We start from the raw sequence: 26071 nt of genomic DNA on the forward strand, positions 1-26071 counted from the left end.
CACTATAGGGACTGCTGTAGTCCAAAACACAGACACTATAGGGACTGCTGTAGTCCAAAACACAGACACTATAGGGACTGCTGTAGTCCAAAACACAGACACTATAGGGACTGCTGTAGTCCAAAACACAGACACTATAGGGACTGCTGTAGTCCAAAACACAGACACTATAGCGACTGCTGTAGTCCAAAACACAGACACTATAGGGACTGCTGTAGTCCAAAACACAGACACTATAGGTACTGCTATAGTCCAAAACACAGACACTATAGGGACTGCTGTAGTCCAAAACACAGACACTAAAGGGCCTGCTGTAGTCCAAAACACAGACACTATAGGGACTGCTGTAGTCCAAAACACGTTTGGGGGTTTGGGTTAAGGGATTCAAATGAATTTGAGGGATTCAAAATGGGACAATGACCTCTGGTGACTTGCCTGTGAGTCATTTGGCTTTGTGATGCCAGAGGGGAAGTGGCGAAGCGAGAGGGATAATTGGGCCCAAAATCTGCCATGTTTTGTATTTTTTTGCTCACCAAGCAAAGGGATTTTTTTCAGTAGGACATGTCACATCCTGTTAGGAGTATACTGATACCAGTAGGACATGTCACATCCTGTTAGGAGTATACTGATACCAGTAGGACATGTCACATCCTGTTAGGAGAATACTGATACCAGTAGGACACGTCACATCCTGTTAGGAGAATACTGATACCAGTAGGACACGTCACATCCTGTTAGGAGTATACTGATACCAGTAGGACATGTCACATCCTGTTAGGAGAATACTGATACCAGTAGGACACGTCACATCCTGTTAGGAGAATACTGATACCAGTAGGACACGTCACATCCTGTTAGGAGTATACTGATACCAGTAGGACATGTCACATCCTGTTAGGAGTATACTGATACCAGTAGGACATGTCACATCCTGTTAGGAGTATACTGATACCAGTAGGACATGTCACATCCTGTTAGGAGAATACTGATACCAGTAGGACATGTCACATCCTGTTAGGAGTATACTGATACCAGTAGGACATGTCACATCCTGTTAGGAGAATACTGATACCAGTAGGACATGTCACATCCTGTTAGGAGTATACTGATACCAGTAGGACATGTCACATCCTGTTAGGAGTATACTGATACAAGTAGGACACGTGACACCCTTGCAACTTTGAGAAAATTTATATCAGAGTTGTGCCTGCCAGAGTTGTGCCTGTTGTTCACATGCTTATCTGTTTTCTCATTGGCTAGAATGGTCCCATCTGATCTTGCCTCCTCTCGATTGAATTTCATTTTTGAAGACATTCATTTTAATTGTTAGAGTGGCCACTTGAGTATCTGCTCAATATAATGGACAATCTGTGGTGATGCTCTCTCTCTCGCCCCCCCCCCCTGCTCTCTCTTTCCTTCTCCCACCCTCCCTCCCTCTCTTTCCCTCCCTCCTTCTCCCTAGGGGTAGGGGAGACATGGGGGGAGAACTTAATTCACAGAAATTTATAGGAAAACATGCACACACACACACACACACACACACACACACACAGAGAGAAGTCATAGATAGATTAGCTAACAGTGGGATAGCTCTCTGTGCCTTCTTCAACTTTACCCTGGTACATTCTTGTTCTGTTATAGGTGGAAATAAATGCTCTATCTCTCTGTCTGTCTCTCCCTCTCTCTCCCTTTCTCTGTCTCTTTCTATCCCTTTCCCTCCCCCTCCCCTGTCTCTCTCTCTCTCTTTCTCTGTCTCTTTCTATCCCTTTCCCTCCCCCTCCCCTGTCTCTCTCTGTCTCTCTAGTTCTAGAGCTAACTCAGTCAGACATATTCTCTCTCCCTCTCATCCTTCCTCCTCCTCTTCCTCTCTCCACCATCTCTGTGTGGTCCTGAAGTATCTTGGTTGGTTGAGCCTGGTGCTGGTATTGTCAGGGTAGTGGTTACATTACTGGGAATATTACTATTGTGCAGTGTTAGGTCGAACCCTGCGGCCTGTCTGATGAGTGGCTGCGGAAAACTCTGGATGGGGCCTGCTCACCGCTATGCATGCTGGGAATCTATCGCCACCGACCGCACAGTAAAAGGTGTGGTCCCTAACCCAACGCTGTAAAACAGGTCTGTTCTGATCCAGCTCTGTTACCATCATCTTCTCTTTCTCCTCTTTATTTTTCCACATTCACAGTCATCTGATCCTACTCTTTATTTCCCTCGCTCTCTCTCTCTCTCTCTCTCCCTCTCTCTCTCTACCTCCCTCTCTCTGTCCCTCCCTCTCACTCCCTCTCTCTCTCTCTCTCTCTCTCTCTCTCTCTCTCTCTCTCTCTCTCTCTCTCCCTCTCTCTCTCTCCCTCCCTCTCTCTGTCCCTCCCTCCCTCCCTCTCTCCCTCCCTCCCTTCCTCCCTTCCTCCCTCTCTCCCTCACTCCCTCGCTCTCATCTCTCTCCCTCTCTCTCTGTCCCTCTCTCCCTCCCTCTGTCCCTCTCTCCTGATCCCTCTGTCCCTCTGTCCCTCCCTCTGTCCCTCCCTCTGTCCCTCTCTCCCTCCCTCTGTCCCTCCCTCCCCCTCTCTCTCTCCATCCCTCTCTCTGTTCTCAAAGCGCTGATTTCTTCAATCTGTCGATATTCAATCTGTCAGGGTGGTTGGGTGGAGAGGAGGAGGGTGGAGGGATGGAGGGGGGTATATGATTCACTCCACACGTGTAAATATGGCATGTCTGTCTCTCTGTGCTCGGCTGCCAAAGGAAAAACGTCTCTGAAGTTTAAAAGAATCCAGGACATAAAGAAGAAAAATGCTCTTTTTCTTTTTTATCCCAACTGAGGGTTGAATGAAAATGATAAAGAGAGAGAGAAGAGGAGGAGGAAAGAGAGGAGACAGCAAGGCAGGTGGAGCCCAAGGTCAAGGAACCAAATACCCTTTTAGAGGAAGATGAAAGAAACAAATACCAGAGTTCTGTAAGAGAACCCTGAGAGTATTCTATATTCTAGAACTCTGTTCTGTAAGAGAACCCTGAGAGGATTCTATATTCTAGAACCCTGGGCCTGTTCTGTAAGAGAACCCTGAGAGTATTCTATATTCTAGAACTCTGTTCTGTAAGAGAACCCTGAGAGGATTCTATATTCTAGAACTCTGTTCTGTAAGAGAATCCTGAGAGTATTCTATATTCTAGAACTCTGTTATGTAAGAGAACCCTGAGAGGATTCTATATTCTAGAACCCTGGGCCTGTTCTGTAAGAGAACCCTGAGAGTATTCTATATTCTAGAACTCTGGGCCTGTTCTGTTAGATAACCCTGAGAGTATTCTATATTCTAGAACTCTGTTCTGTTAGATAACCCTGAGAGTATTCTATATTCTAGAACTCTGTTCTGTTAGATAACCCTGAGAGTATTCTATATTCTAGAACTCTGGGCCTGTTCTGTTAGATAACCCTGAGAGTATTCTATATTCTAGAACTCTAGGCCTGCTCTGTTAGATAACCCTGAGGGTATTCTATATTCTAGAACTCTGTTCTGTTAGATAACCCTGAGAGTATTCTATATTCCAGAACTCTGTTCTGTTAGATAACCTTGAGAGTATTCTATATTCTAGAACTCTGTTCTGTTCTGTTCAGGTCAACGCCCAGTCTAGCTGTATCCATGGCAGCCAAATGAGAGGTTATTCCTTCCATTCTAATGTCTAATTGGTGGATTAATAGTCTCTGAACTCTGGTTGGTCAGTCGAAGCCTCCAGCCTGGCGCCTGCCTCGAGGACCCCTCAGCCCCAGGTCTGGGTCTGGCTGTAGGGCTGAGGGACCGGAGACTGGAGACAGGCATTCTCCTGGCCACCTAAAGCCAGCTCCAAAGTAAACAGCAGCTGCCCTGAATGTGGCTTTACTGTACTGCTTATGAGTGTGAGAAAGGCAAAAACATCCCTCGTAATTCCCATTCCCTGTTCACCTATGCAATTAGGGTGAAACGTGAGAGGCTCGTTTTAGGCGCTGGCAGAGATAGGAGAAGAGGCAGAGGAGGGAGAAGAGGCAGAGGAGGGGGAAGAGGCAGAGGAGGGAGAAGTGGCAGAGGAGGGAGAAGTGGCAGAGGAGGGAGAAGAGGCAGAGGAGGGGGAAGAGGCAGAGGAGGGGGAAGAGGCAGGGAGGGGGAAGAGGCAGAGGAGGGGGAAGAGGCAGAGGAGGGAGAAGAGGCAGAGGAGGGAGAAGAGGCAGAGGAGGGAGAAGGGCAGAGGAGGGGAAGAGGCAGAGGAGGGAGAAGTGGCAGAGGAGGGAGAAGAAGAGGAGGGAAGAAGAGGAGAGGAGGTGGCAGAGAGGGGAAGTGGCAGAGGAGGGGGAAGAGGCAGAGGAGGGGGAAGAGGCAGAGGAGGGAGAAGTGGCAGAGGAGGGAAAGAGGCAGAGGAGGGAGAAGTGGCAGAGGAGTGAGAAGTGGCAGAGGAGGGAAAGAGGCAGAGGAGTGAGAAGTGGCAGAGGAGGGGGAAGAGGCAGAGGAGGGAGAGGAGGGAGAAGTGGCAGAGGAGGGGGAAGATGCAGAGGAGGGAGAAGTGGCAGAGGAGTGAGAAGTGGCAGAGGAGGGAGAAGAGGCAGAGGAGGGAGAAGTGGCAGAGGAGGGAAAGAGGCAGAGGAGGGAGAAAGTGGCAGAGGAGGGGGAAGAGGCAGAGGAGGGAGAAGTGGCAGAGGGGGGGAAGAGGCAGAGGTGTGAGAAGAGGCAGAGGAGGGGAAAGAGGCAGAGGAGGGGAAGAGGCAGAGGAGGGAGAAGTGGCAGAGGAGGGAGAAGTGGCAGAGGAGGGAGAAGAGGCAGAGGAGGGGGAAGAGGCAGAGGAGGGAGAAGTGGCAGAGGAGGGAGAAGTGGCAGAGGAGCGGGAAGAGGCAGAGGAGGGAGAAGTGGCAGAGGAGGGGGAAGTGGCAGAGGAGGGGGAAGAGGCAGAGGAGGGAGAAGTGGCAGAGGAGGGGGAAGAGGCAGAGGAGGGAGAAGTGGCAGAGGAGGGAGAAGTGGCAGAGGAGGGGGAAGAGGCAGAGGAGGGAGAAGTGGCAGAGGAGGGGGAAGAGGCAGAGGAGGGAGAGGAGGGAGAAGTGGCAGAGGAGGGGGAAGAGGCAGAGGAGGGAGAAGTGGCAGAGGAGTGAGAAGTGGCAGAGGAGGGGGAAGAGGCAGAGGAGGGAGAAGTGGCAGAGGAGGGGGAAGAGGCAGAGGAGGGAGAGGAGGGGGAAGTGGCAGAGGAGGGGGAAGAGGCAGAGGAGGGAGAAGTGGCAGAGGAGGGGGAAGAGGCAGAGGAGGGGGAAGAGGCAGAGGAGAGGGAAGAGGCAGAGGAGGGGAAGAGGCAGAGGAGGGAAAAGTGGCAGTGGAGGGGGAAGAGGCAGAGGAGGGGGAAGAGGCAGAGGAGGGAGAAGAGGCAGAGGAGGGAGAAGTGGCAGTGGAGGGAAAGAGGCAGAGGAGGGGAAGAGGCAGAGGAGGGAGAAGAGGCAGAGGAGGGAGAAGAGGCAGAGGAGGGAGAAGAGGCAGAGGAGGGAAGAGGCAGAGGAGGGGGAAGAGGCAGAGGAGGGAAAGAAGGAGGGGGAAGGGCAGAGGAGGGAGAAGTGGCAGAGGAGGGAGAAGTGGCAGAGGAGGGAGAAGTGGCAGAGGAGGGGAAGTGGCAGAGGAGGGAGAAGTGGCAGAGGAGGGAGAAGTGGCAGAGGAGGGGGAAGTGGCAGAGGAGGGAGAGGAGTGGCAGAGGAGGGGGAAGAGGCAGAGGAGGGAGAAGAGGCAGAGGAGGGAGAAGAGGCAGAGGAGGGGGAAGAGGCAGAGGAGGGGGAAGAGGCAGAGGAGGGAGAAGAGGCAGAGGAGGGAGAAGAGGCAGAGGAGGGAGAAGAGGCAGAGGAGGGAGAAGAGGCAGAGGAGGGAGAAGAGGCAGAGGAGGGAGAAGTGGCAGAGGAGGGGGAAGAGGCAGAGGAGGGAGAAGAGGCAGAGGAGGGAGAAGAGGCAGAGGAGGGAGAAGTGGCAGAGGAGGGAGAAGTGGCAGAGGAGGGAGAAGTGGCAGAGGAGGGAGAAGTGGCAGAGGAGGGAGAAGTGGCAGAGGAGGGAGAAGTGGCAGAGGAGGGGGAAGAGGCAGAGGAGGGTGAAGTGGCAGAGGAGGGAGAAGTGGCAGAGGAGGGGGAAGTGGCAGAGGAGGGGGAAGAGGCAGAGGAGGGAGAAGTGGCAGAGGAGGGAGAAGTGGCAGAGGAGGGGGGAGTGGCAGAGGAGGGAGAAGAGGCAGAGGAGGGAGAAGAGGCAGAGGAGGGAGAAGAGGCAGAGGAGGGAGAAGTGGCAGAGGAGGGGAAGAGGCAGAGGAGGGAGAAGAGGCAGAGGAGGGAGAAGAGGCAGAGGAGGGAGAAGTGGCAGAGGAGGGAGAAGTGGCAGAGGAGGGAGAAGTGGCAGAGGAGGGAGAAGTGGCAGAGGAGGGAGAAGTGGCAGAGGAGGGAGAAGTGGCAGAGGAGGGGGAAGAGGCAGAGGAGGGAGAAGTGGCAGAGGAGGGAGAAGTGGCAGAGGAGGGGGAAGTGGCAGAGGAGGGGGAAGAGGCAGAGGAGGGAGAAGTGGCAGAGGAGGGAGAAGTGGCAGAGGAGGGGGGAGTGGCAGAGGAGGGAGAAGAGGCAGAGGAGGGGGAAGTGGCAGAGGAGGGGGAAGAGGCAGAGGAGGGGGAAGTGGCAGAGGAGGGAGAAGTGGCAGAGGAGGGAGAAGTGGCAGAGGAGGGAGAAGTGGCAGAGGAGGGGGAAGTGGCAGAGGAGGGAGAATTGGCAGAGGAGGGAGAAGTGGCAGAGGAGGGGGAAGAGGCAGAGGAGGGAGAAGAGGCAGAGGAGGGAGAATTGGCAGAGGAGGGGGAAGAGGAAAGACAGAATGAAGGACGAAGCAGAGGAGTATTGCTCTCTCGCCAACTAATGGTGTCCTGGTCTAACCGATCAAACCCCGCAGCAAACCAGGAACATTCCCAGAACATTAGCTAAGATTCCATTAGGTTCTAGTTCGGGTTTTATCTAACATTAGGATGATATCATCCCAAAGACATTGAGAGTGTTTTTAACAACAACAATGTACCAGTGATGTTTTCCCAGCAAACCAAAATTGGTTCTTTTTTGGTTCCCAGAACATTCGTTAGGTCGCCGCAAATGTTCTCATGTATTTCACATGACTGGGAATAGAGATGTGCATCTGGTGGACACATTCTGACACTGATATGGTCATTTTCACGTTTTCATTCTGTCATACAATGCTTGGGAATGACGGAAGGCATTGATGATAATTCTATAGCAATATGGAAGCGGAAAGCGGCCGTGCGTTTGGACAATTCATAAACACTGCAGTAAATAAACCCAAATAAGAATGTGTCAGCCTTGTCCAGAACCGGACTCTACACAGACCGGTGTGCCACAGCCAATCAGAGCTACAGTAGGCCTATATGCAAATAAGTCTATTTTCCACATGGGACCGACATCATTCACTTTGAACTGGACTGTGTGTCTACAGTCATTAGCAACAGTGTGACTTTAGATCATGAGAAAGGATTCTTCAAAAGCCCCCAAAATACACCTGAATGGATTTCTGCAAATATGTAAATACCACAGGAGTTCTCTTCCAACCATGAACAGGTAGGCTCTCCCTCAGTTCCCTATGTACAACAACAAGATCAACAACTAATGTTATCCAGAGGAGAAGAGCTCAAATCTAACCAGGGAACATTAGATAAACCCTCTCAAACTTTTCCAGCTTGTAATTGGCCGTCAAAATTGCACTGATAAATGATGGTGAAATTTTTGTTAACTTTGAACCTTCATTGAAATAGGCAAGTCAGTTAAGAACAAATTCTTATTTTCAATGACGGCCTACACCGGCCTAACCTGGACGACGCTCGGCCGGCTGTGACACAGCCTGGATTCAAACCAGGGTGTCTGTAGTGACGCCTCTAACACGGAGATGCAGTGCCTCAGACCGCTGCGCCACTCGGGAGCCCAAGTGCTTGCCTGCCAATGCATGCTTCTCTCAACCCACGTTTTGACAACTGAATGGGAACTCCCCCCCCCAAAAAAACCTCATCCACCCGTCCAATGACATGACCTCCTTCCAGCAGCTAGTTAGTTAGCTAGCTGACGTTAGGCTCCATGTTTTTAGCTTGCTAAATAAACAGCGACATAAACAGATACGCCTATTAGACACGTGATGACTGACTTGTTGTCATTGCCCCTCGCTAGTTTGATTGTTGTGACATTCCCAGCCATAGTTACATGCATCTGTTTTTGTCGAAGGTATTGAGTCATTTCAACTGAAACAGTGTCCCGAATGGCTGAAAGCGGCAACCAACCAACGTACCAGCTGTAATTTACAACCTGATTGTCATATTTGTTGGACTATGAAGAGATGTCTTGGTAATTATATGAATCGTGCATTGAACTGCATCCATCTACTCTGCCAACGAAGCCATACAATGTCACAGAATGTTTTGGTCAAATAGAACCTATTTTTAAAACCTCTTATAAAGTTGGTTTTGTAGCATAAAGTGGGAATTTTTTTGACATTTTTGACTGATATAACATTTTCGAGTGCGTTATTTCAGAACAGTGAGAATTAGGAAGGACGCCTGTATCTTTGTAGAGACTCTGGGAGTATTGATACTGAATTAGGAAGGACGCCTGTATCTTTGTAGAGACTCTGGGAGTATTGATACTGAGTTAGGAAGGACGCCTGTATCTTTGTAGAGACTCTGGGAGTATTGATACTGAGTCAGGAAGGACGCCTGTATCTTTGTAGAACTCTGGGAGTATTGATACTGAGTCAGGAAGGACGCCTGTATCTTTGTAGAGACTCTGGGAGTATTGATACTGAGTTAGGAAGGACGCCTGTATCTTTGTAGAGACTCTGGGAGTATTGATACTGAGTTAGGAAGGACGCCTGTATCTTTGTAGAGACTCTGGGAGTATTGATACTGAGTTAGGAAGGACGCCTGTATCTTTGTAGAGACTCTGGGAGTATTGATACTGAGTTAGGAAGGACGCCTGTATCTTTGGAACTCTGGGAGTATTGATACTGAGTTAGGAAGGACCTGTATCTTTGTAGAGACTCTGGGAGTATTGATACTGAGTTAGGAAGGACGCCTGTATCTTTGTAGAGACTCTGGGAGTATTGATACTGAGTTAGGAAGGACGCCTGTATCTTTGTAGACTCTGGGAGTATTGATACTGAGTTAGGAAGGACGCCTGTATCTTTGTAGAGACTCTGGGAGTATTGATACTGAGTTAGGAAGGACGCTCTTTGTAGAGACTCTGGGAGTATTGATACTGAGTTAGGAAGGACGCCTGTATCTTTGTAGAGACTCTGGGAGTATTGATACTGAGTTAGGAAGGACGCCTGTATCTTTGTAGAGACTCTGGGAGTATTGATACTGAATTAGGAAGGACGCCTGTATCTTTGTAGAGACTCTGGGAGTATTGATACTGAATTAGGAAGGACGCCTGTATCTTTGTAGAGAGGAACTGAATTAGGAAGGACGCCTGTATCTTTGTAGAGACTCTGGGAGAATTGATACTGAATTAGGAAGGACGCCTGTATCTTTGTAGAGACTCTGGGAGTATTGATACTGAGTCAGGAAGGACGCCTGTAGAGACTCTGGGAGTATTGATACTGAGTCAGGAAGGACTTTGTAGAGACTCTGGGAGTATTGATACTGAGTCAGGAAGGACACCTGTATCTTTGTAGAGACTCTGGGAGTATTGATACTGAGTTAGGAAGGACGCCTGTATCTTTGTAGAGACTCTGGGAGTATTGATACACCATCCAAAGAGTCATTAATAACTCAACCATGATATTTTTTTATTTATCCATCTACCAATAGCTGCCCTTCTTTGCGAAGCATTGGAAAGCCTCCCTTGTCTTTGAACTTGAATCTGTGTTTGAAATTCACTACTCGACTGACAAATAATTGTTTGTGTAGTCATTAAAAAATCATGTCAAACACTATTATTGCACACAGAGTCCATGCAACTTATTATGTGACTTGTTAAGAACATTTTGACTTCTGAACTTATTTAGGCTTGTCATAACAAACGGGTTGAAAACTTATTGACTCAAGAAATTTCAGTTTATCATTTTTAATTAATTTGTGAAATTTTCTAAAAATATCATTCCACTTCGACAATATGGGGTATTGTGTGGAGTACAGTGGCACAAATGCTCAATTTAATCTAATTTAAATTCAGGCTGTAACGAAACAAAATATGGAAAAATTTCAAGGGGTGTGAATACTTTCTGAAGGCACTGTATCTATTGCCATGTCCCCACAATGTTACCACACCCTAAATAAACATCCTGGAAACCTTTTAAACAACAGACAAAATGTGTTCTGGGAACATTCTTGTATCATCAGGTGAATGTTTTTTGTACCATAAAAGAAACATGTTAGAATAATCTGCACAACTGGACAGTTTTTGTGTTTTGGGAACATATATTTTGCAATGTCCCCACAATGCTCTCACCAGAATGTTCCTACAACCTAATGAAACATTCTGGGAACCTTTGAAGAACAGGTTAAATATGTTCTCAGAACTGTTCCTACAACCTAATGAAACATTCTGGGAACCTTTAAAGAACAGGTTAAATGTGTTCTGGGGACCTTTAAAGAACAGGTTAAATGTGTTCTGGGAACCTTTAAAGAACAGGTCAAATGTGTTCTGGGAACCTTTAAAAAACAGGTTAAATGTGTTCTGGGAACCTTTAAAGAACAGGTTAAATGTGTTCTGGGAACTTTCAAAGAACAGGTTAAATGTGTTCTCAGAACATTCTTGCAACATCAGGCAAATGTTTTATGCAAACATTCTAGAATCATCACCATGACTGGACAGTTTTTGTTTTATGAGAAAATTTGCCGCAACCTCACAAATGTTCTGGGAAATTTTACAGAACCAATTTTGGTTTGCTGGGCCTCCTCCTTCCCTCTCCAACATCAAACCCATTCGGAGAGACTGAGCTAACGATGGAACAACGGGTGTCATCTTTCCAAATCTGTTCTGCCTCCATCACACACAGGACATAAAGACATGCCTGAGGGTCGGGGCCAAACCCCTGGACTATATCAGAGGGGAGACTGGACCCAGAACCATGAGGCCATGAAGCCTCCATCAGACCCAGTGATCGGTCTGAGTTTGGCCAGGGACAGAGGCACAATGCTGGGTTCGGTTTGGCAGGAGGAGTGGGGCCCCACTGGTGGAGGGAAGGTGGGCTGGAGGGGTGAAGAAATGGAGCGATGGAGGGGCCAGAGCAGGGGCATGTATAGTGTGTCCTCAGGTTGGGAGACGGGAGAGAAATGGAGAGACAGGGGGAGGCAGGGGAAGGCAGGGGAGAGACAGGAGAGAGACGGGAGAGACGGAGAGAGACAGGAGAGACAGGGGAGAGACAGGGGAGAGACAGGGGGGAGACAGGGGAGAGACGGAGAGAGACAGGAGAGAGACAGGAGAGAGACAGGGGGAGACAGGGAGAGACAGGGGAGAGACAGGGGAGAGACAGGGGAGAGACAGGGAGATACAGGGGAGAGATACAGGGAGAGACAGGAGAGATACAGGAGAGATACAGGAGAGAGACAGGGGAGAGACAGGGGAGAGACAGGGGAGAGACAGGAGAGACAGGGGAGAGGCAGGGGAGAGACAGGAGAGACAGGGGAGAGGCAGGGGAGAGACAGGAGAGACAGGGGAGAGACAGGGGAGAGACAAGAGAGAGACAGGTGAGAGACAGGTGAGAGACAGGTGAGAGACAGGAGATTGACAGGAGAGAGACAGGAGAGAGACAGGGGAGAGACAGGGGAGAGACAGGAGAGAGACAGGAGAGAGACAGGAGAGAGACAGGAGAGAGACAGGAGAGAAATGGAGAGACAGGGCGAGGCAGGGGAGGACAGGGGAGAGACAGGAGAGAGACAGGGAGACAGGGAATAGACAGAGAGAGAGACAGGGGAGAGACAGGGGAGAGACAGGGGAGAGACAGGGGAGAGACAGGAGAGAGACAGGGGAGAGACAGGGGGAGAGACAGGAGAGAGACAGGAGAGAGACAGGAGAGAGAGACAGGGAGAGACAGGGGAGAGACAGGGGAGAGAGACAGGAGAGAGACAGGAGAGAGACAGGGGAGAGACAGGGGAGAGACAGGGGAGAGACAGGGGAGAGACAGGGGAGAGACAGGAGAGAGACAGGGGAGAGACAGGAGAGACAGAGGGAGGGAGAGACAGGAGAGAGACAGGAGAGACAGGGGGGAGAGACAGGGGAGAGACTGGGGAGAGACAGGAGAGAAAGGAGGAAATGGAGAGACAGGGGCGAGAGGCAGGGGAGAGACAGGAGAGAAACAGGAGAGACAGGGGAGACAGGGAGAGACAGGAGAGAAATGGAGAGACAGGGCGAGGCAGGGGAGAGACAGGAGAGAAATGGAGAGACAGGGCGAGGCAGGGGAGAGACAGGAGAGAAATGGAGAGACAGGGGAGAGACAGGGGAGAGACAGGGGAGACAGGGAGGAGACAGGAGAGAGACAGGGGGAGAGACAGGGACAGGGGAGAGGGAGAGACAGGAGAGAGACAGGAGAGAGACAGGAGAGAGACAGGGGAGAGACAGGGAGAGACAGGGAGAGACAGGGAGAGACAGGAGAGAGACAGGAGAGAAAGGAGAGACTTGACAGGGCAGAGGGCAGGGAGAGAGACAGGAGAGAGACAGGGGAGAGACAGGGAGAGACAGGAGAGAGACAGGAGAGAGACAGGGGAGAGACAGGGGAGAGACAGGGGAGAGACAGGAGAGAGACAGGGGAGAGACAGGGGAGAGACAGGGGAGAGACAGGAGAGAGACAGGAGAGAGACAGGAGAGAGACAGGAGAGAGACAGGGGAGAGACAGGGGAGAGACAGGGGAGAGACAGGGGAGAGACAGGGGAGAGACAGGAGAGAGACAGGAGAGAGGAGACAGGGCGAGACAAGGGAGAGACAGGAGAGAGACAGGAGAGAGACAGGGGAGAGAGAGACAGGGGAGAGACAGGGGAGAGACAGGAGAGAGGAGAGACAGGAGAGGCAGGGGAAGGCAGGGGAGAGACAGTAGAGACAGGGGAGAGACAGGGAGAGACAGGAGAGAGACAGGGGAGAGACAGGAGAGAGACAGGGAGAGACAGGAGAGAGAAACAGGAGAGACAGGGCGAGGACAGGGGGAGACAGGGGAGAGACAGGAGAGACAGGGGAGAGACAGGGAGAGACAGGGAGAGACAGGATAGACAGGGGAGACAGGGAGGAGACAGGGGAGAGACAGAGGAGAGACAGGGAGAGACAGGAGGAGAGACAGGGAGAGAAAGGGAGAGACAGGGCGAGAGGGGAGAGACAGGGGAGAGACAGGGAGAGACAGGGGGAGAGACAGGGAGAGAGACAGGGGAGAGACAGGAGAGAGGAGAGACAGGGGAGAGACAGGGGAGAGACAGGGGAGAGACAGGGGAGATACAGGAGAGATACAGGAGAGATACAGGAGAGAGACAGGGGAGAGACAGGAGAGAAATGGAGAGACAGGGAGAGACAGGGGAGAGAGAGGAGAGAGACAGGGAGACAGGAGACAGGGAGAGACAGGAGAGAGACAGGGGATAGACAGAGAGACAGGAGAGACAAGAGAGAGACAGGAGAGAGACAGGGAGAGACAGGGGAGAGACAGGAGAGAGACAGGAGAGAGACAGGGAGAGACAGGGGAGAGACAGGGGAGAGACAGGAGAGAGACAGGGGAGAGACAGGGAGAGAGACAGGGGAGAGACAGGGGAGAGACAGGAGAGAAGGGGAGAGACAGGGGAGAGACAGGGGAGAGACAGGAGAGAAATGGAGAGACAGGGGAGGACAAGGGGAAGGCAGGGGAGGGACAGGAGAGAGACGGGGAGAGACAGGAGAGAGACAGGGGAGAGACAGGAGAGAGACAGGAGAGAGACAGGGGAGAGACAGGGAGAGACAGGAGAGAGGGGAGGAGACAGGGGAGAGACAGGGGAGAGACAGGTGAGAGACAGGGGAGAGACAGGGGAGAGACAGGAGAGACAGGGGAGAGACAGGAGAGAGACAGGAGAGAGACAGGACAGGGGAGAGACAGGGGAGAGACAACAGGGAGAGACAGAGAGACAGAGAGACAGGGAGAGACAGGGAGAGACAGGGGAGAGACAGGGGAGAGGCTAGGTGGAGACAGGAGGAAACGGGAGACGGGGGGAGAGACAGGGAGTGACAGGTGGAGGCTGGGAGGAGACAGGGGAGAGACAGAGGGAGGCTGGGGAGAGACAGGGGGGAGGGGGGAGAGACAGAGAGGAGAGACTGGGAGAGACAGGACAGAGGGAGGCAGGGAGAGACAGGGGAGAGACAGGAGGGAGAGAGAGACAGGGGGAGGACAGGGGGGAGACAGGAGGAGACAGGGGGAGACAGGGGAGAGACAGGGGAGAGACAGGAGAGGCAGGGGAGAGAGGAGAGAGACAGGGGAGAGACAGGAGGGAGGCAGGGAGAGAGAGGAGGAGACAGGGGAGAGACAGGAGGGAGGCTGGGGAGGGAGAGGGAGACAGGGGAGACAGGAGGAAACAGGGGAGAGAGGGGGGAGGAGACAGGGAGTGACAGGAGGGAGGCTGGGGAGGGGAGGAGACAGGGGGAGAGACAGGGGAGGGAGGCTGGGGGAGACAGGGGGAGGTGGGGGACAGGGGGAGACAGGGGGAGAGACAGGGGAGAGAGAGGGAGGAGACAGGGACAGGAGACAGGAGGGAGAGGGAAGAGGGAGGAGACAGGGGGAGACAGGAGGAGGAGACAGGGGAGAGGAGACAGGGGAGAGAGACAGGGGAGACAGGACAAGAGAGGAGAGACAGGGGAGAGGAGGAGACAGGGGAGGCTGGGGGGGGAGAGGAGGAGACAGGGGGAGACAGGAGGAGACAGGGGAGAGACAGGGAGGGGGAGGCTGGGGAAGAGAGGAGGAGACAGGGGGAGACAGGAGGAGGCAGGGGAGAGAGAGGAGGAGACAGGGGGGAGAGGAGGAGGAGGGAGAGACAGGGGAGAGACAGGAGAGAGACAGGGGAGAGACAGGAGGGAGGCTGGGGAGAGACAGGAGAGAGACAGGGGGAGACAGGAGGAGACAGGGGGGAGAGGGAGGAGAGACAGGGAGAGACAGGAGAGAGACAGGGGAGAGACAGGGGGGAGAGAGGAGACAGGAGGGAGGCTGGGGACAGGGGAGGAGACAGGGGAGACAGGAGGAGGCTAGGGAAGAGACAGGAGGAGACAGGGGGGAGGGAGGAAACAGGGGGAGAGAGGAGACAGGGGGAGACAGGAGGGAGGCTGGGGAGGAGAGAGGAGGAGGCAGGGGAGAGACAGGAGGAGGCTGGGGAAGACAGGAGGGAGACGGGGGAGAGAGGAGGAGACAGGGGGAGAGAGGAGGGGGAGAGGAGGGAGACATGGGGAAGAGAGGAGGAGACAGGGGGAGACAGGAGGGAGGCTGGGGGGAGGGAGGAGACAGGGGGGAGAGGAGGAGACAGGGGAGACAGGGGGAGACAGGGAAGAGAGGAGGAGACAGGGGGGAGAGTCTGCCGTATCGCAGAATTACCAGCAGGGACTGTCAGCTTGGATGAAGAGGTTCACTCTAACCACAGCATGTGAACCAACGCTGAAGCACAGCACACACACACACACACACACACACACACACACACACACACACACACACACTGCTGAACGTCATTGACCAGGATGGAAAGGCATATCCGACATCCAACCCAATGAGCAATAACAACAGAAAGGAAACCCAGAACAGAGGACGGATAGAGGCTTGAGGAGACATGAGAGAAAGACAGACTGAGAACACAGTGAAACCACAGCAACGTGGGGGCTGATCGTTGTGGCGTTGTTGTCCCAATGACGACTCATGAACAATAACAGCCTGTGTTCCAGGTGCGTCCCTAATGGCACCCTATAGTGCCTAGGGGGACTGGTACAAACTAGTGCACTATAAAGGAGATATATTATTTCTGCGCCAACAAATTGCACCCTAACTATCCCCTGGTGGAGCTTTGTACTGTAACACAACCTGATGGACTGAAGGGTACAACACACACACACACACACACACACACACACACACACACACACACACACACACACACACACACACACACTGACACAACACACACACACACACACACACACACACACACACACACACACACAACCTAGCTAAGACCAGGGATTATCACTGTATTAAGTTTCTCTCAGACCACCTTTTACTAATGAGAGGGTGGGCCCAGTTTCCACCCGGTGCCCCTCAACCCACCATGGTCAGACCGGGTCAAACCAAAGTGTCTGTGATGTTCAAGGAGGGTGTTTGTGTGTTTATTTAGCTGTACAGTTCTGGGTTCTGGTTTCGCTGGTTTCTAGTGGGTTCTAGAAGGTTCTGGTTTCGCTGGTTTCTAGTGGGCACTAGAAGGTTCTGGTTTCGCTGGTTTCTAGTGGGCTCTAGAAGGTTCTAGTTTCACTGGTTTCTAGTGGGCCCTATAAGGTTCTGGTTTCGCTGGTTTCTAGTGGGCTCTAGAAGGTTCTGGTTTCACTGGTTTCTAGTGGGCTCTAGTTCTGGTTTTAGCTGGTTTCTAATGGGCTCTAGAAGGTTCTGGTTTCAGGTTTCTAGTGGGCCCTATAAGGTTCTGGTTTCACTGGTTTCTGGTTTCTAGTTCTGGTTTCGCTGGTTTCTAGAAAGGTTCTGGTTTTGCTGGTTTCTAGTGGGCTCTAGAAGGTTCTGGTTTCACTGGTTTCTAGTGGGCTCTAGAAGGTTCTGGTTTCGCTGGTTTCTAGTGGGCTCTATAAGGTTCTGGTTTCGCTGGTTTCTAGTGGGCTCTAGAAGGTTCTGGTTTCGCTGGTTTCTAGTGGGCTCTATAAGGTTCTGGTTTCGCTGGTTTCTAATGGGCTCTAGAAGGTTCTGGTTAGTGGGCTCTATAAGGTTCTGGTTTTTGTAGTGGGCTCTATAAGGTTCTGGTTTCGCTGGTTTCTAGTGGGCTCTAGAAGGTTCTGGTTTCGCTGGTTTCTAGTGGGCTCCAGAAGGTTCTGGTTTCGCTGGTTTCTAGTGGGCTCTAGAAGGTTCTAGTTTCACTGGTTTCTAGTGGGCTCTAGAAGGTTCTGGTTTCGCTGGTTTCTAGTGGGCTCTATAAGGTTCTGGTTTCGCTGGTTTCTAGTGGGCTCTAGAAGGTTCTGGTTTCACTGGTTTCTAGTGGGCTCTAGAAGGTTCTGGTTCATAGGTTCATGTCACTACATATTTTTACATCTTGTAAATTCCTTCCCCTCTATAACAACCTGACCGGCTACGGACAGTTGAATTTCTCCTACGAACGCAGCCCACTCTATCCCTCCACCCTTCCGTCTAAACCTCCCTTCATCCCTTTATCCAACCGCCCAAAAACCACAATGTGAGAACGGAAAGGAGGTCATGGGAGTGGTGGAGGGAGTAGGAGAGGGGGAGGTGAGGGAGTAGGAGAGGGGGAGGTGAGGGAGTAGGAGAGGGGGAGGTGAGGGAGTAGGAGAGGGGGAGGTGAGGGAGTAGGAGAGGGGGAGGTGAGGGGGTAGGAGAGGGGGAGGTGAGGGAGTAGGAGAGGGGGAGGTGAGGGGGTAGGAGAGGGGGAGGTGAGGGGGAGTAGGAGAGGGGGAGGTGAGGGAGTAGGAGAGGGGGAGGTGAGGGGAGTAGGAGAGGGGGTGAGGGAGTAGGAGTAGGGAGAGGGGGAGGTGAGGGAGTAGGAGAGGGGGAGGTGGAGGGAGTAGGAGAGGGGGAGGGTGAGGGAGTAGGAGAGGGGGAGGTGAGGGAGTAGGAGAGGGGGAGGGAGGTGAGGGGGGGAGGTGAGGGAGTAGGAGAGGGGGAGGTGAGGGGGTAGGAGAGGGGGAGGTGAGGGAGTAGGAGAGGGGGAGGTGAGGGAGTAGGAGAGGGGGAGAGGGGAGGTGAGGGAGTAGGGAGGGGGAGGTGAGGGGAGTAGGAGGGGGGAGGTGAGGGAGGGGAGAGGGGAGGTGAGGGAGTAGGAGAGGGGGAGGTGAGGGGAGTAGGAGAGGGGAGGTGAGGGAGTAGGAGAGGGGGGAGGTGAGGGAGTAGGAGAGGGGAGGTGAGGGAGTAGGAGAGGGGGAGGTGAGGGAGTAGGAGAGGGGAGGTGAGGGAGTAGGAGAGGGGGAGGTGAGGGGAGTAGGAGAGGGGGAGGTGAGGGAGTAGGAGAGGGGGAGGAGAGGGGGAGGGAGAGGGGAGGAGGGAGAGGGGGGGAGGTGAGGGAGTAGGAGAGGGGGAGGTGAGGGAGTAGGAGAGGGGGAGGTGAGGGAGTAGGAGAGGGGGAGGTGAGGGAGGGGAGAGGGGGAGGTGAGGGAGTAGGAGAGGGGGAGGTGAGGGAGTAGGAGAGGGGGAGGTGAGGGGGAGTAGGAGAGGGGGAGGTGAGGGAGTAGGAGAGGGGGAGGTGAGGGAGTAGGAGAGGGGAGGTGAGGGAGTAGGAGAGGGGAGGTGAGGGAGTAGGAGAGGGGGAGGTGAGGGAGTAGGAGAGGGGAGGTGAGGGAGTAGGAGAGGGGGAGGTGAGGGGGAGGAGAGGGGGAGGTGAGGGAGTAGGAGAGGGGGAGGTGAGGGAGTAGGAGAGGGGGAGGTGAGGGAGGAGGAGAGGGGAGGTGAGGGAGTAGGAGGGGAGGAGGTGAGGGAGTAGGAGAGGGGGAGGTGAGGGGGTAGGTGAGGGGGGAGGTGAGGGAGGGAGGGGGAGGAGGGTGAGGGGAGTAGGAGAGGGGGAGGTGAGGGAGTAGGAGAGGGGGAGGTGAGGGAGTAGGAGAGGGGGAGGTGAGGGAGTAGGAGAGGGGGAGGAGGGGGGGAGGTGAGGGGGGAGGGAGGAGGGGGAGGTGAGGGAGTGGAGGGGGGAGGGAGGGGGAGGGGGGGGGTGAGGGAGTAGGAGAGGGGGAGGTGAGGGGGAGGGAGAGGGGAGGTGAGGGAGTAGGAGAGGGGGAGGTGAGGGGGAGGGAGGGGAGGTGAGGGAGGAGGAGAGGGGGAGGTGAGGGGGAGGAGGAGGGAGGTGAGGGAGTAGGAGGGGGAGGAGAGGGGGAGGTGAGGGAGGAGGAGAGGGGGAGGTGAGGGGAGGAGAGGGGGAGGTGAGGGAGGAGGGGGAGAGGGGGAGGTGAGGGAGGAGGAGAGGAGGAGGAGAGGGGGAGGTGAGGAGTAGGAGAGGGGAGCAGGTGAGGGGTAGGAGAGGAGGAGGTGAGGGAGTAGGAAAGAGGGGAGGTGAAAGGAGTAGGAGAGAGGACAGAGTGAGGGAGTAGGAGAGGGGAGGTGAGGGAGTAGGAGAGGGGAGGTGAGGGGGTAGGAGAGAACAGAGGTGAGGGAGAGGACAGGGGGAGGAGAGGGAGGAGGGAGAGGGGAGGGAGTAGGAGAGGGGGAGGAGAGGGGGAGGAGAGGGGAGTAGGAAAGAGAGGAGAGAGGAGGAGTAGGAGAGAGGGACGAGAGGGGGACGGAGAGGGCGGTTTGGGAGCAGGAACCTGATTCGCCCATTTTACCTGAGAGGAATCGCAGATATTCTCAAATGAGGAACCAGAGCAGGCTTCAAAGGACAGAGAAGAGAGGACAGAGAGGACGGAGAGGACAGAGAGGACAAATAGGAAAGAGAGGACAGAGAGGACAAATAGGAAAGAGAGGACAGAGAGGTCAGAGAGGACAAATAGGAAAGAGAGGACAGAGGACAGAGAGGACAGAGAGGACGGAGAGGACAGAGAGGACGGAGAGGACAGAGAGGACAGAGAGGACAGAGAGGACAGAGAGGACAAATAGGAAAGAGAGGACGGAGAGGACAGAGAGGACAAATAGGAAAGAGAGGACGGAGAGGACAGAGAGGACGGAGAGGACAAATAGGAAAGAGAGGACGGAGAGGACGTAGAGAGTGAGAGAACGTCAAACAGAAAAAGAATGATGGAGAAAATGAGAGAGAGGGGGAGGAGAAAGAAATGTTTGTTCTACAATGAGGCCTCTACACTCTTAGAAACAAATTACTATCTGGTTTCACGTAGAACCCTTTTGGGTTCCACGTAGAACCCTCTGTGGACACACACACACACACACAAATGGTTCTACCTAGAACCAAAAAGGGTACACAGCCTTCACACATCATCAGACATCGAGTGATGTTGTGGAGATGGAGGGAACAAGAGAAACACACACCTCTCTCACCTTGACGTGTTGAGAGCTCTCGTTGAGGTTGTCCTCTCTCTTCCTGACCTCCTGCACCAGCTGGGCGTTCTTACTCTTCTCCACCTGCTCCTTATGTTTCAGGTGGGCCACCGTCTTAGTCTGGTCCTTCACCTGTCTGGAGAGATACAGGGGAGAGGACAGTTAGATAACATACAGACTACACTAGTCCTAACACCTGTCTGGAGAGATACAGGGGAGAGGACAGTTAGATAACATACAGACTACACTAGTCCTAACACCTGTCTGGAGAGATACAGGGAGAGGACAGTTAGATAACATACAGACTACACTAGTCCTAACACCTGTCTGGAGAGATACAGGGGAGAGGACAGTTAGATAACATACAGACTACACTAGTCCTAACACCTGTCTGGAGAGATACAGGGGAGAGGACAGTTAGATAACATACAGACTACACTAGTCCTAACACCTGTCTGGAGAGATACAGGGGAGAGGACAGTTAGATAACATACAGACTACACTAGTCCTAACACCTGTCTGGAGAGATACAGGGGAGAGGACAGTTAGATAACATACAGACTACACTAGTCCTAACACCTGTCTGGAGAGATACAGGGGAGAGGACAGTTAGATAACATACAGACTACACTAGTCCTAACACCTGTCTGGAGAGATACAGGGGAGAGGACAGTTAGATAACATACAGACTACACTAGTCCTAACACCTGTCTGGAGAGATACAGGGGAGAGGACAGTTAGATAACATACAGACTACACTAGTCCTAACACCTGTCTGGAGAGATACAGGGGAGAGGACAGTTAGATAACATACAGACTACACTAGTCCTAACACCTGTCTGGAGAGATACAGGGGAGAGGACAGTTAGATAACATACAGACTACACTAGTCCTAACACCTGTCTGGAGAGATACAGGGGAGAGGACAGTTAGATAACATACAGACTACACTAGTCCTAACACCTGTCTGGAGAGATACAGGGGAGAGGACAGTTAGATAACATACAGACTACACTAGTCCTAACACCTGTCTGGAGAGATACAGGGGAGAGGACAGTTAGATAACATACAGACTACACTAGTCCTAACACCTGTCTGGAGAGATACAGGGGAGAGGACAGTTAGATAACATACAGACTACACTAGTCCTTCACCTGTCTGGAGAGATACAGGGGAGAGGACAGTTAGATAACATACAGACTACACTAGTCCTAACACCTGTCTGGAGAGATACAGGGGAGAGGACAGTTAGATAACATACAGACTACACTAGTCCTAACACCTGTCTGGAGAGATACAGGGGAGAGGACAGTTAGATAACATACAGACTACACTAGTCCTAACACCTGTCTGGAGAGATACAGGGGAGAGGACAGTTAGATAACATACAGACTACACTAGTCCTAACACCTGTCTGGAGAGATACAGGGGAGAGGACAGTTAGATAACATACAGACTACACTAGTCCTAACACCTGTCTGGAGAGATACAGGGGAGAGGACAGTTAGATAACATACAGACTACACTAGTCCTAACACCTGTCTGGAGAGATACAGGGGAGAGGACAGTTAGATAACATACAGACTACACTAGTCCTAACACCTGTCTGGAGAGATACAGGGGAGAGGACAGTTAGATAACATACAGACTACACTAGTCCTAACACCTGTCTGGAGAGATACAGGGGAGAGGACAGTTAGATAACATACAGACTACACTAGTCCTAACACCTGTCTGGAGAGATACAGGGGAGAGGACAGTTAGATAACATACAGACTACACTAGTCCTAACACCTGTCTGGAGAGATACAGACATTTCCCATACAGACTCACTGTCCTAACACCTGTTTTTGTTGAGTGGAGAGTACAGTTAGTGTACAGACTACACTAGTATGAGTGTGTGTGTGGGTGTGAGTGTGTGTGGGGGTATGAGTGTGTGTGTGGGTATGAGTGTGTGTGTGTGTACCTGCGTGCAGAATGGTGTCAGCAACTCACAGAGACTAGACAGATGTAGATGGGCAGAGATGACACAATGCTGTGTCTGGGTCTCACAGGGAGAACAGAACTGGGTCTCACAGGGAGAACAGAACTGGGTCTCACAGGGAGAACAGAACTGGGTCATCACAGAGAACAGAACTGGGTCACACAGGGAGAACAGAACTGGGTCTCACAGGGAGAATAGAACTGGGTCCTAACACCTGGGAGAACAGAACTGGGTCTCACAGGGAGAACAGAACTGGGTCTCACCTGGGAGAGAACTGGGTCTCACAGGGAGAACAGAACAGGGTCTCACAGGGAGAACAGAACTGGGTCTACAGGGAGAACAGAACTGGGTCTACAGACAAGGAGAACAGAACTGGGTCTCACAGGGAGAACAGTTAGAACTGGGACTCACAGGGAGAACTGTCTGGAGAGATACAGGGAGAACTGGGTCTCACAGGGAGAATATGGGTCTCACAGGGAGAACAGAACTGGGTCTCACAGGGAGAACAGAACTGGGTCTCACAGGGAGAACAGAACTGGGTCTCACAGGGAGAACAGAACTGGGTCTCACAGGGAGAACAGAACTGGGTCTCACACCTGGGAGAACTGGGTCACACAGGGAGAACAGAACTGGGTCTCACAGGGAGAATACAGAACTGGGTCTCACAGGGAGAACAGAACTGGGTCAGACAGGGAGAACAGAACTGGGTCAACAGGGAGAACAGAACTGGGTCACACAGGGAGAATAGAACTGGGTCTACAGGGAGAACAGAACTGGGTCTCACAGGGAGAACAGAACTGGGTCTCACAGGGAGAACTAGAACTGTCTGGAGAGATACAGGGAGAACAGAACTGGGTCTCAACACCTGGGAGAATAGAACTGGGTCTACAGGGACTAATAGAACTGTCTGGAGAGATACAGGGGAGAATAGAACTGGGTCACACAGGGAGAATAGAACTGGGTCTCACAGGAACACCTGTCTCACAGGGAGAACAGAACTGGGTCTCACAGGGAGAATAGAACTGGGTCTCACAGGGAGAATAGAACTGGGTCTCACAGGGAGAATAGAATACAGACTACACTAGTCCTAGAACCTGTCTGGGTCTACAGGGGAGAGAACAGAACTGTCCTAACACCTGTCTGGAGAGATACACAGAGGGAACAGAACTGGGTCTCACAGGGAGGACAGTTAATAACTGGGTCTCACAGGGAGAACAGAACTGGAGTCTACAGGGAGAACAGAACTGGGTCTCACAGGGAGAACAGAACTGGGTCTTACAGGGAGAACAGAACTGGGTCTCACAGGGACTAACTGGGTCTCACACCTGAACTGGGTCTCACAGGGAGAACAGAACTGGGTCTCACAGGGAAATAGAACTGGGTCTCACAGGGAGAATAGAACTGGGTCTCACAGGGAGAACAGAACTGGGTCTGGAGAGATACAGGGAGAACAGAACTGGGTCTCACAGGGAGAACAGAACTGGGTCTCACAGGGAGAACAGAACTGGGTCTCACAGGGAGAACAGAACTGGGTCTCACAGGGAGAATAGAACTGGGTCTCACAGGGAGAATAAACTGGGTCTGGGAGAACAGAACTGGGTCTTACAGGGAGAACAGAACTGGGTCACACAGGGAGAACAGAACAGGGATCACACAGGGAGAACCTAACTGGTCTGGACAGGGAGAAGTAGAACTGGGTCTCACAGGGAGAACAGAACTGGGTCTCACAGGGAGAACAGAACTGGGTCTCACAGGGAGAACAGAACTGGGTCTCACAGGGAGAACTGGGTCTCACTGGGAGAACTGGGTCTCACAGGGAGAATAGAACTGGGTCTCACAGGGAGAACAGAACTGGGTCTCACAGGGAGAACAGAACTGGGTGACACAGGGAGAATAGAACTGGGTCTCACAGGGAGAATAGAACTGGGTCTCACAGGGAGAACAGAACTGGGTCTCACAGGGAGAACAGAACTGGGTCTCACAGGGAGAACAGAACTGGGTCTCACAGGGAGAACAGAACTGGGTCTACAGGGAGGGAGAACTGGGTCTCACAGGGAGAACAGAACTGGGTCTCACAGGGAGAACAGAACTGGGTCTCACAGGGAGAACAGAACTGGGTCTCACAGGGAGAATAGAACTGGGTCTCACAGGGAGAACTGGGTCTCACAGGGAGAACTGGGTCTCACAGGGAGAATAGAACTGGGTCTCACAGGGAGAACTGGGTCTACAGGGAGAACTGGGTCTCACAGGGAGAATAGAACTGGGTCTACAGGGAGAACAGAACTGGGTCTCACAGGGAGAACAGAACTGGGTCTCACAGGGAGAACAGAACTGGGTCTCACAGGGAGAATAGAACTGGGTCTCACAGGGAGAACAGAACTGGGTCTCACAGGGAGAATACAGAACTGGGTCATCACAGGGAGAATAGAACTGGGTCTCACAGGGAGAACAGAACTGGGTCTCACAGGGAGAATACAGAACTGGGTCTCACAGGGAGAACAGAACTGGGTCTCACAGGGAGAACAGAACTGGGTCTTACAGGGAGAACAGAACTGAGATAACATACAGTCTCACAGGGAGAACTGGGCCACACAGGGAGAACTGGGCCACTACAGGGAGAACTGGGTCTCACAGGGAGAACAGAACTGGGTCTCACAGGGAGAACTGGGCCACACAGGGAGAACTGGGTCTCACAGGGAGAACTGGGTCTCACAGGGAGAACAGAACTGGGTCACACAGGGAGAACAGAACTGGGTCTCACAGGGAGAACAGAACTGGGTCTCACAGGGAGAACAGAACTGGGTCTCACAGGGAGAGCAGAACTGTCTGTTTAATGATCCAGTCATTTGAATGATGTGAAGCATATATTTCTCTAAGTGGACAATCAAGAACTTACAGTAGAGTTGGAATGGCAAACACATTGCATGTCTGTATGTTCATGAGTGTGTGTGCACAGTGTGTCCGTGCATATATGAGTGTGTGTGTGTGTACGTGTGTGTGTGTGTGTGTGTCCTAACAGGTCATAAATATCCAGGAATGTTCAAACTTGGTGTTTCCAACCCGGTCAGAACCTAACACTGTCTGCCATCTGCTTGGCTACAGAGCAGTTTCCCAATGAACAACTGGCCCCCCCTTATTCTCTACAGACAGTCTCCTGGAATGAGTCCCTAATGACACCCTGTCCTCTATATAGTGCACTCATCATGACCAGAACCCTATGATATGAAGGGAGTAGAGTGAACAGAACCCTATGGTATGAAGGGTGAACAGAACCCTATGGTATGAAGGGAGTAGAGTGAACAGAACCCTATGGTATGATGGGTGAACAGAACCCTATGGTATGAAGGGAGTAGAGTGAACAGAACCCTATGGTATGAAGGGAGTAGAGTGAACAGAACCCTATGGTATGAAGGGAGTAGAGTGAACAGAACCCTATGGTATGAAGGGAGTAGAGTGAACAGAACCCTATGGTATGAAGGGGAATACCCCCCCCCTGATACAGTACCCCCATAGTAACCTCCCCAACAGTACACCCCCCACTACAGTACCCCATCCCTACATTACCCCCCCCTGCCTACAGTACCCCCTATAGTAACCTCCCCAACAGTACACCCCCCACTACAGTACCCCCCACTACAGTGGCCTCCCTACAGTACCCCCCACAGTACCCCCCCTACAGTACCCCCCCCTACAGTACCCCCACCCCCCCCCTACAGTACCCCCCACTACAGTACCCCCCCTCTACAGTACCCGCCCCTACAGTACCCCCCTACAGTACCTCCCCTACAGTACCCCCCCCTAAGTACCCCCCTGGTACCCCCCCAGTACCCCCCACCCTACAGTTTCCCCCTACAGTACCCCCTACAGTACCTCCCCTACAGTACCCCCTACAGTACCCCCTCCCCCTACAGTACCCCCCCCCACAGTACCTCCCCTACAGTACCCCCCCCTTCAT

The 26071-nt window shown here is 52.5% G+C and overlaps 1 protein-coding gene across 1 annotated transcript in view; it reads right to left on the reverse strand.

Annotated features, from left to right (window-relative positions):
- The window catches only part of LOC135515605 (ELKS/Rab6-interacting/CAST family member 1-like), a 508676-nt gene that overhangs the window by 303473 nt on the left and 179132 nt on the right, over positions 1 to 26071 (reverse strand). The window contains 1 exon segment of the mRNA XM_064939228.1: positions 20133 to 20268. Within this exon segment, the coding sequence (XP_064795300.1) occupies positions 20133 to 20268 (136 nt within the window).

The sequence above is a fragment of the Oncorhynchus masou genome, chromosome 27, assembly GCF_036934945.1.
Source record: "Oncorhynchus masou masou isolate Uvic2021 chromosome 27, UVic_Omas_1.1, whole genome shotgun sequence".
Classification (NCBI taxonomy): domain Eukaryota; kingdom Metazoa; phylum Chordata; class Actinopteri; order Salmoniformes; family Salmonidae; genus Oncorhynchus; species Oncorhynchus masou.